Source organism: Amblyraja radiata, chromosome 7, assembly GCF_010909765.2.
Source record: "Amblyraja radiata isolate CabotCenter1 chromosome 7, sAmbRad1.1.pri, whole genome shotgun sequence".
Lineage (NCBI taxonomy): Eukaryota > Metazoa > Chordata > Chondrichthyes > Rajiformes > Rajidae > Amblyraja > Amblyraja radiata.
This window is the reverse complement of record NC_045962.1, coordinates 90,776,628-90,788,724: the sequence shown is the minus strand read 5'-3', so window position 1 is coordinate 90,788,724 and position 12,097 is coordinate 90,776,628. Positions and strand designations below refer to the sequence as shown.

General features: G+C 46.1%; 1 protein-coding gene across 1 annotated transcript in view; it reads left to right on the top strand.

Annotated features, from left to right (window-relative positions):
• The window catches only part of xrcc5 (X-ray repair cross complementing 5), a 72,979-nt gene that overhangs the window by 44,820 nt on the left and 16,062 nt on the right, over nt 1-12,097 (top strand). Inside the window, exons 13-17 of the mRNA XM_033024968.1 lie at nt 4,024-4,151; nt 5,230-5,426; nt 6,347-6,431; nt 10,377-10,446; nt 11,809-11,918. Coding sequence (XP_032880859.1) covers nt 4,024-4,151; nt 5,230-5,426; nt 6,347-6,431; nt 10,377-10,446; nt 11,809-11,918 — 590 coding nt within the window. The remainder of the gene's footprint in view (nt 1-4,023; nt 4,152-5,229; nt 5,427-6,346; nt 6,432-10,376; nt 10,447-11,808; nt 11,919-12,097) is intronic.

The window sequence follows — 12,097 nt, the reverse complement described above, 5'->3', positions numbered from 1 at the left end:
GCGTGATTGGAGGGGTTCAAGTAAGTTATACGCAAGGAGGTGGGAATGAAGTTGCGACGCAACGATACGCTCCAGAGTTTTTGAAAGAAAGGGGAGGTTTGAGATTGGGCGGTAGTTAATGAGCGAGGATGGATCAAGACAAGGATTCTTTAAGATTGGTGTAACAGCAGCAGTTTTGAAAGCGGAGGGGTCAATTCCTTGGGACAATGAAGAGTTGAAGAGATTAGTGAGGTAGGGACAAAGAACGGAGAGGCAGGACTTCAACAGGGGAGTGGGGAGAGGATCGAGGGAGCAGGTGGTGGGTTTGGAAGAGCAGATGAGTTGGAGATTTCAATAGGGGTGACCAGGTCAAACAGGGAGAGGAATCCGTGTGGAGGAGGGGTAAGGAGGTCAGTGGAGATGTTGAAAGGAGGGGCCTTGATAGGTGGTGGAGTAGATGCTGGGGAGTCGGGTACAGGGGATAAAGATTGATAGATGGTGCTGATTTTATCAGCGAAAAAGTGGAGGAATGAGTTGCAGAGATCCGGAGTAGAGGTAGGGAGAGTGTTGGCTCGAGGCTTGAGGAGGTTGCCCACTGTGGAGAAGAGGGTTCTGTGGTTTAGGCAGGGATCGGTGAATATGGAGGAGAGGTAGGCAGATTTTGCAGCAATGAGGGCATCTTTGTAGTCAGTGAGGTGGAGTTTGTAAGCTTCAAGGTGGACTGTGAGAGATGATTTCTTTGTGAGTCGTTCAAGTCGGCGACCAGTCTGTTTCAGTTTACGAAGTGCAGGTGTGTACCAGGGTGAAGATGTGTTGAAAGTTACGGTTCTTGTTTTGAGGGGGGCCATAGTGTTGAGGGAGGTAGACAAGGTGGAGTTGAGATGGTTTGTGAGATCATCAGGTGAGATATGGGTTGAGTCCAGGGGGAGAGTGGTGGAGAGCAGGTCAGAGAGATGGTGGGAATCAATGGATTTTAGATTACGGAAGGTGATTTCTCGGAGGAAGCGGGGGCGAGGTGTCGGAGAAGGGATGGTGAACCGTATAAGCTTATGATCAGAGAGGGGGAAGAGGCAAGGATGGAGGTCGAGTACCGGTTGATTTGTGGAGCAGACCAGGTCAAGGATGTGACCTTTGTCATGGGTGGGAAAGGTGACGTGCTGAGTGAGAGAGAAGTTGTCAAGTAAAAAGGCGAATTCAGATGCGAGCTTGCAGGTGGGGGAGTCCATGTGAATATTTAAGTCACCAAGTAGCAGCAGACGTGGGGAGAGGGATGAGGCAAGTGTGAGGAGTTCAGTGAAGTCAGATAGGAAGGAGGGGTTTGGTTTAGGTGACCGGTAAATGAGGATGACTGTCATGGAGGAAAGGGCTTTGAAGGCGAGGAATTCAAATGATGCTACTGGGGGGAAGGTGAGTTCAGTGATACGAAAATTCTGGTTGATAGTTACCCACCACTGGTCGATAGTTACTGCCCCTGGTCTCTAGTTACTGCCCCTGGTCTCTAGTTACTGCCCCTGGTCGATAGTTACTGCCCCTGGTCGATAGTTACTGCCCCTGGTCTCTAGTTACTGCCCCTGGTCGATAGTTACTGCCCCTGGTCTATAGTTACCCACCACTGGTCGATAGTTACTGCCCCTGGTCGATAGTTACTGCCCCTGGTCTTGTTACTGCCCCTGGTCTCTAGTTACTGCCCCTGGTCTATAGTTACCTGCCCCTGGTCAATAGTTACCTGCCCTGGTCGATAGTTACCTGCCCCTGGTCGATAGTTTACCTGCCCCTGGTCGATAGTTACTGCCCCTGGTCTCTAGTTACTGCCCCTGGTCTCTAGTTACTGCCCCTGGTCTCGTTACTGCCCCTGGTCTCTAGTTACTGCCCCTGGTCTCTAGTTACTGCCCCTGGTCTATAGTTACCTGCCCCTGGTCGATAGTTACCTGCCCCTGGTCGATAGTTACCTGCCCCTGGTCGATAGTTACTGCCCCTGGTCGATAGTTACTGCCCCTGGTCGATAGTTACTGCCCCTGGTCTCTAGTTACTGCCCCTGGTCTCTAGTTACCCGCCACTGGTCGATAGTTACTGCCCCTGGTCTCGTTACTGCCCCTGGTCTCTAGTTACTGCCCCTGGTCTATAGTTACCTGCCCCTGGTCGATAGTTACCTGCCCCTGGTCGATAGTTACCTGCCCCTGGTCGATAGTTACTGCCCCTGGTCGATAGTTACTGCCCCTGGTCTCTAGTTACTGCCCCTGGTCTCTAGTTACCCGCCCCTGGTCGATAGTTACCCACCACTGGTCGATAGTTACCCACCACTGGTCGATAGTTACTGCCCCTGGTCGATAGTCACTGCCCCTGGTCGATAGTCACTGCCCCTGGTCGATAGTCACTGCCCCTGGTCGATAGTCACTGCCCCTGGTCGATAGTTACTGCCCCTGGTCTATAGTTACTGCCACTGGTCGATAGTTACTGCCCCTGGTCGATAGTTACCTGACCCTGGTCGATAGTTACCCACCACTGGTCGATAGTTACTGCCACTGGTCGATAGTTACTGCCACTGGTCGATAGTTACTGCCCCTGGTCGATAGTTACCTGCCACTGGTCGATAGTTACTGGGTCCTCCATCGCCCGTCTCCAGATGGTACAGAATGCAGCTGTACGTCTTTTAACTGGCACACGTAAACATGAGCACATTTCGCACATTTTAGCCTCACTCCACTGGTTGCCTATTCAGTTTAGGATCCATTTTAAAGTTCTTTTATTTGTTTTTAAATCCCTAAATGGTCTTGCCCCGCCCTACCTATCTGAGCTTCTACACCCTTATACACCTGCCCGCTCTCTCAGGTCAGATAATCAGCTGCTCCTGAGTGGGCCTAAAACTAAGCGGAAGCTCAGAGGGGACCGTGCCTTTGCTGTGTCGGCACCCAAATTATGGAACGATCTGCCTCTCCACATTAAACAGGCCTCTTCTTTGTCTGTTTTTAAATCTCTTCTTAAGACCCATCTCTTCTCCGTGGCCTTTGATACCCAGTAAGATGTCGACTTTATTTGCTTGGTTTGGTTTCTTATTTTGATTGCTTTGTTGCGTGGTTATTGTTTTTTGCTCATGTTTTATGTCTTTTGATTTATTGTTGTACTTCATATGTGATTTATGCGCCTTATGTGAGCTGTTATGTTATGTTCTGTTATGTTGTCTGTTTATGATGTCTTGTTTGTTCTTCTGTACAGCACTTTGGTCAACATTGGTTGTCTTAAAGTGCTTAACAAATAAAGTTGGATTGGATTGGATTGGACTGGTCGATAGTTACTGTCCCTGGTCGATAGTTACCTGACCCTGGTCGATAGTTACCCACCACTGGTCGATAGTTACCCGCCACTGGTCGATAGTTACCTGACCCTGGTCGATGGTTACTGCCACTGGTCGATAGTTACCTGACCCTGGTCGATAGTTACCCGCCACTGGTCGATAGTTACTGCCACTGGTCGATAGTTACTGCCCCTGGTCGATAGTTACTGCCACTGGTCGATAGTTACCTGACCCTGGTCGATAGTTCCCAAGGATTTCCTTGCAGTCCCAAAATAGAGGCACAACATTAGCCATCCTCCAATCATCCTGCACCTCACCTGTGTCGAATGATGATTCGTGTACCTCAGCCAGGGCTCCTGCAATTTCTTCTCTCGCTTCCCACAGTTCCCTCGGACATATCTGACCAATTCCAGAAGATGTATCCACTTTCATACATCTTACGATACATAGCATCTCCTCTACAGTAATACCGACTGTCCTCAAAACATTTCCATGAAGTGCCCCAAGTTTCTCAGTTATGTCTTTCTCCATGGTAAATACAGCAGAAATGTGAATGGAGGACCTTGCCTATCTCCTGCTGCTTCACACATTGCTTTCTGAGCTGACCTATTCTCTCTCTAGTTACCCTCTCTCCGTTTGTGTGTGTAGAATACCATTGGATTCTGCATCACCTCATCTGCCAGAGCTCTCTCTTCTGCTTCATCCTTATCCTCATCTCTTCATCTGGTCCTGTGGATTATTTTGCCCAACAGAGGAGCAGTTAGAAGCTGTGGATGCTCTGATCGACTCGATGAGCTTAGTGATGGGTGACGAGGAAGAGCTGGAGGATCTCTTCAAAGTCAACAAACTTCCGAATCCTCACTTTCAGAGGCTGTTTCAGGTAAAGTTCGATGTAAACCAGAAAATGTGTCAACACCAATTACTTGATGAACACACACTCGCATGCTGTCATTATTATTGGAATTCTTTGTTTGGGATCTACATTTATTGTTCATTACTATTGTCTTTGAACCAAGTAGCTTGTTAGGCTATTTACGAGAGTATTGCCCTCTGAAAATGTTGTCCCTCGGGTTCATATTATATCCACCACTCTCACCTTAAAGTTTTCTTGTTTGTTTCACCTACCCTGAGTAAAGACAATGTATTCCCCCTCTATCTCTGCATTTTACACACCTGTAAACCCACCTCTCAGCCTCTTGTGCTCCATGGTATAAGATCCTAAATCTAAACAACATTCCAGACCTCTTCTGCACCCTTTCCAAGGTCCCCACATTCCCACAGGGGAGAGACAAGACTTTGCCTTCCATCACAGTGAGGAGGAGATTCACTGTGATCGATGTTAGTGTACATTATGTTGGTGTGTGTCTTGGTTCTTTTCTTGTTGTATAACTGCAGAAACCAAATTTTGTTTGAACTTCTTTTGAGGTTCAAATGACAATAAACAGTATTGTATTGTATCCTTTCTGTATTCGGGTGACCAGAAGTGCATGCAATACTCCAGATGCAGCCTAACCCAAGTCCTATAAGGATGCAACATGACTTCCTGACTTTTATACTCAATGCTGTGACCGATCAAGGCCAACATACCATAAACAGTCTTTATCTTATCTACTTGTGCTGCCACCTTTAGGTTGCTATGGACATGGACCCCAAGATTTCTCTGTACATCAACACTGTTTGGAGTCTTGCCATTAACTGTATACTTTACCCTTACAATCGACCTTCCAACGTGTAATATCTTACTCGTGCTCAGATTAAACTTCATCTGCCATTTCTCTGCACATTTTCTGTTGATCTATTTCCCGCTGTATACTTTAACAACCTTCCTCACAGTCTACAACATTTAACAATATGTAGGGCACAAAGGGATATATTGTTAATGTCGGCAAGTATAGTTAGTATAGATTCAATGATTCTAGACTGGAGGATTTTAAAGTTATTGTTATGCTTTTTTCCAGTGTCTTCAGTGGAAAGCATTTCATCCAGATGAACCTCTTCCTCCCCCAAACCCTCACTTGAAAAGTATGTTAGACCAACCCCGGGAGATAGTTGATTCCAGCCTGGCAGCATTGGAGCAGTTAAAGAAGCTTTTCACTCTGCAAGATTTAGGCAAGAAGAAAGAGCACAAGATTGCACAACAGATCTTCAAAGACAAGTATGATGGCCTGCACTTTCACAATGTGTTTTTACTATTTGAATGTATAAGGCAGACTCTGGTTCACTGTAGATACATTATGATGGCAGACTTTCAGTAGATTTATCAACTGATTATGAACTAAGAGTAATGGATACACATTTCATCTTATCCTTTGCTTGTTTTGTGATGCATGAGTTATCTCCTTGGAGAAAAACGGATTTACATAAGTATACAAGATTATGAACCGGTTTGGATAATATAGGCAAAGAAAAGATCTGACAAAATGGGAAGTGGAGAGGGGGCAGGTGTTAAAGGTCATTAGCAGCAAGTGCAGGGGTTGAGCAGTGAGTGGTTATTTAATTCAGAGTTAATGTTAAATGCCCGCTAAACTTTGTATTAAAATTTGTTTGACTTCTTAAAAGTGTCCCCACTCCTTCTCTCCCCTTCTCCCCTTCTTTTCCACCCCATCCTCCCTCCCCCCCCCCCCCCCCCCCCCCCCCCCGCGCTATCTAAAGGACCGTAGACTGTACCAGCCGTCTTTCACCTTCCTGTTCATCGCGGGTGTGAATTTCAGACAGTGCTCCCCCGCTTTCCCTGGTCCCCGCCTTTGCGATGTGTGCGTGTGCGTGTGTGTGTGTGTGTGCGTGTGTGTGTGTGTGCTGACGGTCGCTCCAGCTCACGGTTTCATCGCTGACGGTCGATCCAGCTCGAGGTTTTTCAGGCGAGTACCCTCGAGCTTGAAGGTCGAAGACAGTTTCTGAAAAGTCGCGTTAGTGGGACAGGCCCTTTAGAGAGTGTGGGTTTAGGGAAGGCTAGCAGACTTAACTGCATTTACTGCAAAGAGGCTCACGATAAATCAGATGAATTCCAATGTGGAATTACAATATTGGATTCCAGATGTGCAATCAGGCTAACAGATGTGTTTGATTCTCCTTCAGTGATCCAGAAGAACCAGATGCAAAGAAAGCGCGGTCTGATGAGGAATTTAATATTGTCGCGTTAGCAGAAGGCACTGTTACAGCTGTGAGTACCGTCAATCTTTCAGACTGCAAATCTTGTCATTACTGTCTGATTACAGGAGCAAAATGGACGTAACCAGTTTCAGGAAGTATTTGCACTGAGATTTTGGTTGTTTTATTGAATATTTATGTAAATAACCATAGGTATGGTGACGCAAGCTTGGAGTTGTCAGTGCCATTAGTTTGCAGCAGCCCTGGAATGGGTACAGCTGGCTCTGAAACTCTGACATGCATAAAAAACACAGGCATGTAGGAAATAGGAACAGGAGTAGGCCTTGTCTTCTCCTGGAGAAATGGTCCCAGTCCAGTCCCATTCGTTCTCCCTTGTCTAGTCAGATTTATCAGACATGAATTATCCCTCATAGAAGCAGACAAATGGGACTAGCTCACAATCCCAACTTTGTCGACATGGGCAATGTGGGCCAAAGAGCCTGTTTCTAGGTTTAATAGCTCTTTGACTCCAAATCCATATCGACTCTGTACAATCCCATTATTCTTTTTGGGTTCAAGAAGGAACTGCAGATGCTGGAAAATCGAAGGTACACAAAAGTGCTGGAGAAACTCAGCGGGTGCAGCAGCATCTATGGAGCGAAGGAAATAGGCAACGTTTCGGGCCGAAACCCTTCTTCAGGCTGATAGGGGGTGGCGGGGAGAAGGAAGGAAAAAGGAGGAGGAGCCCGAGGGCTGAGGGATGGGAGGAGACAGCCCGAGGGCTAAGGAAGGGGAGGAGACAGCAAGGGCTAACAAAATTGGGAGAATTCAATGTTCATGCCCGCAGGCTGCAGACTCCCCAAGCGGAATATAAGGTGCTGTTCCTCCAATTTCCAGTGTTGCTCGCTCTGGCCATGGAAGAGACCCAGGGCGGAGAGGTCGGATTGGGAATGGGAGGGGGAGTTGAAGTGCTGAGCCACCGGGAGGTCAGGTTGGTTATTGCGGACTGAGCGGAGGTGTTTGGCGAAACGATCGCCCAACCTCCGCTTGGTCTCACCGATGTAGATCAGCTGACATCTAGAGCAGCGGATGCAGTAGATGAGGTTGGAGGAGATACAGGTGGACCTCTGTCGCACCTGGAACGACTGCCTGGGTCCTTGAATGGAGTCGAGGGGGGAGGTTGTTCTGTGATTACATCTTCTATTCTAGATTCCAGCTCTGTCACCTGCTACTGATATCAGTCGAACAACTTCCCCTTCTCTCTCCTTCCTTAAATAATGGGATCACATTTACTCCACATGTACAATATGAAGACACAAGGAAATGCAGATGCTGGAATCTTGAGCAAAAGACAAAGTGCTGGAGTAACTCAGCAGGTCAGGTGTTTAGGCAATTCATTTTGAGAGGACTGGAATATAAAAGCAGGGATATCATGCTGAGGCTTTATAATGCGATGGTCAGACTGCATTTGGAGTATTGTGAATAGTTTAGGGCCCCATATCTGGCGAGGGATGTGCTGGCATTGGAGAGGGTGCAGATGAGGTTTGGTGATGAGTGGCTTAATGTATGATGAGCGTTTGATAGCTATGGGCTTGCACTGACTAGAATTTAGAAGAATGAGGGAAGACCTCATTGAAATATACCAAATAGTGAAAGGCCTGGATAGAGTGGATGTGGAGAGGATGTTTCCACTAGTGGGAGAGTCTAGGACCAGAGGGCACAGCCTCAGAATAAAAGGAAGCACCTTCAGAAAGGACATGAGGAAGAGTTTCTGTGGGTGGTGGATCTCAGTGAATTCATTGCCACAGACTGCTGTGGTGGCCGTCATTGGCCAAGAGTGGACATTGACAGGTGTCAACAGTTATTGGGAGAAGGCAGGAGAATGGGGTTGAGAAGAAAAGATAGATCGACCATGATTGAATGACGAAGTAGACACGATGGGCTGAATTCTGTTCCTATGTCGTGAACTTATGAAGGCGACATTTGTGGAGGGAATGGATAAAAACATAGAAAATAGGTGCAGGAGTAAGCCATTTGGCCATTCGAGCCTGCACCGCCATTCAATATGATCATGGCTGATCATCCAACTCAGTATCCTGTACCTGCCTTCTCTCCATACCCCCTGATCCCTTTAGCCACAAGGGGCCACATCTAACTCCCTCTTAAATATAGCCAATGAACTGGCCTCAACTACCTTCTGTGGCAGAGAATTCCACAGATTCACCACTCTCTGTGTGAAAAATGTTTTCCTCATCTCGGTCCTAAAAGATTTCCCCCTTATCCTTAAACTGTGACCCCTTGTTCTGGACTTCCCCAACATCGGGAACAATCTTCCTGCATCTAGCCTGTCCAACCCCTTAAGAATGTTGTAAGTTTCTATAAGATCCCTCCTCAATCGGTGACCTTTCACGTCAGGACTCTTCTTTAGACAGGAACAATTGTTTTTAAAAGCTTGGCAGATGGCCATCCAGACCATCCACAATCTATCAAACGACTTCTTCAAAACTCTAGGATGTAGATATTCAGGTCATTGGGATTTATTAACTTTCAAGGTCACCAAATTCTTTAATATTTTAACTAAAAGTTAGTGCCTTCACTTCCTTATAGAAACATATAAAATTCTTAAAGGATTGGACAGGCTAGATGCAGGAAAAATGTTCCCCATGTTGGGGGAGTCCAGAATCAGAGGTCACTTTAAGAATAAGGTTTAGGCCATTTAGGACTGAGATGAGGAAAAACATTTTCACCCAGAGAGTTCTGAATCTGGAATTCTCTGCTACAGAAGACAGTGAAGGCCAATTCACTGGATGTTTTCAAGAGAGGGTTAGATTTAGCTCTTAGGGCTAATGGAATCAAGGGATATGGGGAGAAAGCAGGAATGGGGTACTGATTGTGGATGATCTGCCATGATCATATTGAATGGTGGTGCTGGCTTGAAGGGCCGAATGGCCGACTCCTGCACCTATTTTTCTATGTTTCCTCATTTTTGCTGAACACCTGATTCTCTGATATATCTGGCCGGTTTTGAGTAATTTTGTGAATCCAGTTATACTTATTTCCTCTGCAATTTCCTATGTTGTATTATAAATTCTTGTTTCTCTCAGACATTTGCTCTTGCTGCTCATTTCTTTTTTGCACATCAATAAATTCTCATGCATCTGATTCCATTTTGCCAACTTTATAAACCAGTTCTTTGGATTTATACTATCTTATGGTTGTTTTTTAGTTCCTTACAGAAAGATATTCCATTTGAAACCTAAAGATAATTTCCTTAAAAGAGGTTGGATAACTGGAGTTTGTTTTACTTGGAGTGGAGGGGCATGGATAGAGTGGACAGTGAGAAACATTCCCTGTAATACAGATGTCTAAAACTGAAGAATCAGAAGTTAGAAGGGATCCGAGGAAAACTTAAGACCAACGTCTTATACAACTGTAATATGACCTCCCAACCTCTATACTCAATACTCTGACTGATGAAGGCCAATGTACCAAAAGCATTTTTGACCACCTTATCTACCTGCGACTCGACCTTCAAGGAACCGTGCACCTGTACTCCTAGATCCCTCTGCTCTACAACACTCCCCAGTGGCCGACCATTCACTGTGTAGGTCCTGCCCTTGTTTGATGTCCCAAAATGCAACACCTCACACTTCTCTGTATTAAATTCCATCACCATTCCTCACCCACCTGGCCAATTGATCCAGATCCTGCTGCAATCGTTCACAACCATCTTCACTATCTAGACTGGTGGCTGTAATCCCTATTAACACCCACAATACTGTCAAGTCACTTGTTTGTTGGTGTTACCTGGTATCATAATAAATGTTCCAATGGATTGTGTAAATGTAAAGGGAACATTGGAACCAGGGGCCTGGTGAGTGTGCTGGAGCATGGGAACTGGAGCCCTGTATCCAGGAATACAACCGTTGGGATTCCCAAATAATTATATAGTGGATTAACTACATTTATTGTAAAATACATTTTGGTTAAAACAGATTGATGTGTTTTTGGGTTATAGGTTGGCAGTCTCAATCCAGTATCAGACTTCCAGGCTCTGGTCCATCAAAAGAGCGTCAATTTCAGAGAAGGTATGTAATTAAACAAGTTGGTGGTCGGGGAGGTCTGGGTTTGTAGCCTGGTCAAGCCCAGTGTATTGCAGGAAGTACTTGGGTAACAGGGAGGGTGGTGGTGATGCAGTTGGCCCAGCATTTTTGAGAGGATTAGGGCGCGGCTGAGGGGATAGGACCATGACGTTTCAAATGGGGTTGGTGGGGAGAAAGGCACGGTGGCGCAGCGGTAGAATTGCTGCCTTTATAGCGCTTGCAACACCGGAGACCCAGCTTTGATCCCCACTACGGGCACTGTCCATATGGAGTTTGTACGTTCTCCCCGTGAACTGCGTGGGTTTTTTCTGAGATTCCTCCCACATTCCAAAGATGTGCGGGTATGTAAGTTAATTGGCTTGGTATAAATGTAAATTGTCCCTAGTGTGTGTAGGACAGTGTTGATGTGCGGGGATCATCGGGTGGTGCGGACTCCGTGGGCAGAAGGGCCTGTTTCCGCGCTGTAAGAAGACTAAAGCCATTGAGTTGATGTGGTGGGACTGGAGCAGTATATTTCAGTAATTGAGGAAGCAAGAGATATTTGGGGTTGAGGGAGAGAGAGGATGTGGACCAGTGCATTGATGAGTATAATTCTCTGTAGAAATGGATCTGTGAGGAATGGGTTGAGTGGGATGAAGAAGGGGGATTGGCTGGTGGGTAGACCAGAGAACGCTTATTTGGTCGGATATTTTGGGTGGGCCAATGATTCAGGGCAGCACAGACTGGATGCTGGTAAACTAGGCATCAAATTTACAACCAACATTACTGTGTGGCAGCACCTTCACCAAGACGATTGCAGTGGTTCAAGATCATGGCGCACCATCAGGTCCAGTTAAGAATGGACAATGAATGCTGGACGCACCAACAACGTCCATATCTACCAATATATGCGGTGCCTTGTCAAAACATTTACTAGTCCATGTATGCAACATCCCCGTGGAGGAAGGAACCGTAGATGCTGGTTTAAACCAAAGATAGACACAAAAATCTAGAGCATCTCTGGGGAGAAGGAATGGGCAACGTTTCGGATCGAGACCCTTCTTCAGACTGAAAGTCACAGGAAAGTGAAACGAGAGATATAGATGATGATGTGGTGAGATTTAGAACATTCCCTTGTTCATTATCCACATCACCTACTCCAGAAATGTCATCCTTTGGACACAAGAAACTGCAGATGCTGGTTTACAAAAAAAGGCACAGAGTGCTGGAGTAACTCAGCAGGTCAGGCAGCATCTCTGGAGAACATGGATAGACGGATTTGGGTCAAGACTCACCATCAGACTGATTGTGAAAGTAATCTAATTGTAGAGAATGTAAATAGTAAGTGTTGTGTCTCCTCCCTCACAGTGACCAAGCAACTAATGGAGCGTGTCTACCAATTCCTGGAGGTGAAGAATCAGCAGTATTACATCAAGAGCTTGGATTGCATCAAGGTTTGCAGGAAGGAATCTGTTAAGGTGAGCAGAGAATGTCACTTACTGCGATAGTCCTAACAGGATGGAGTTGGGAATGTTTTATATAAAGGTTTACATCTGAAACAAATCATGGAGAGAAGTTGACAAGCCTTTGTGGTTCTGTTTCAGCTGTAGCTGCAGGCCAGGTGCTAGTGTGTTTGGCTTGAGCATAACATGCTGAA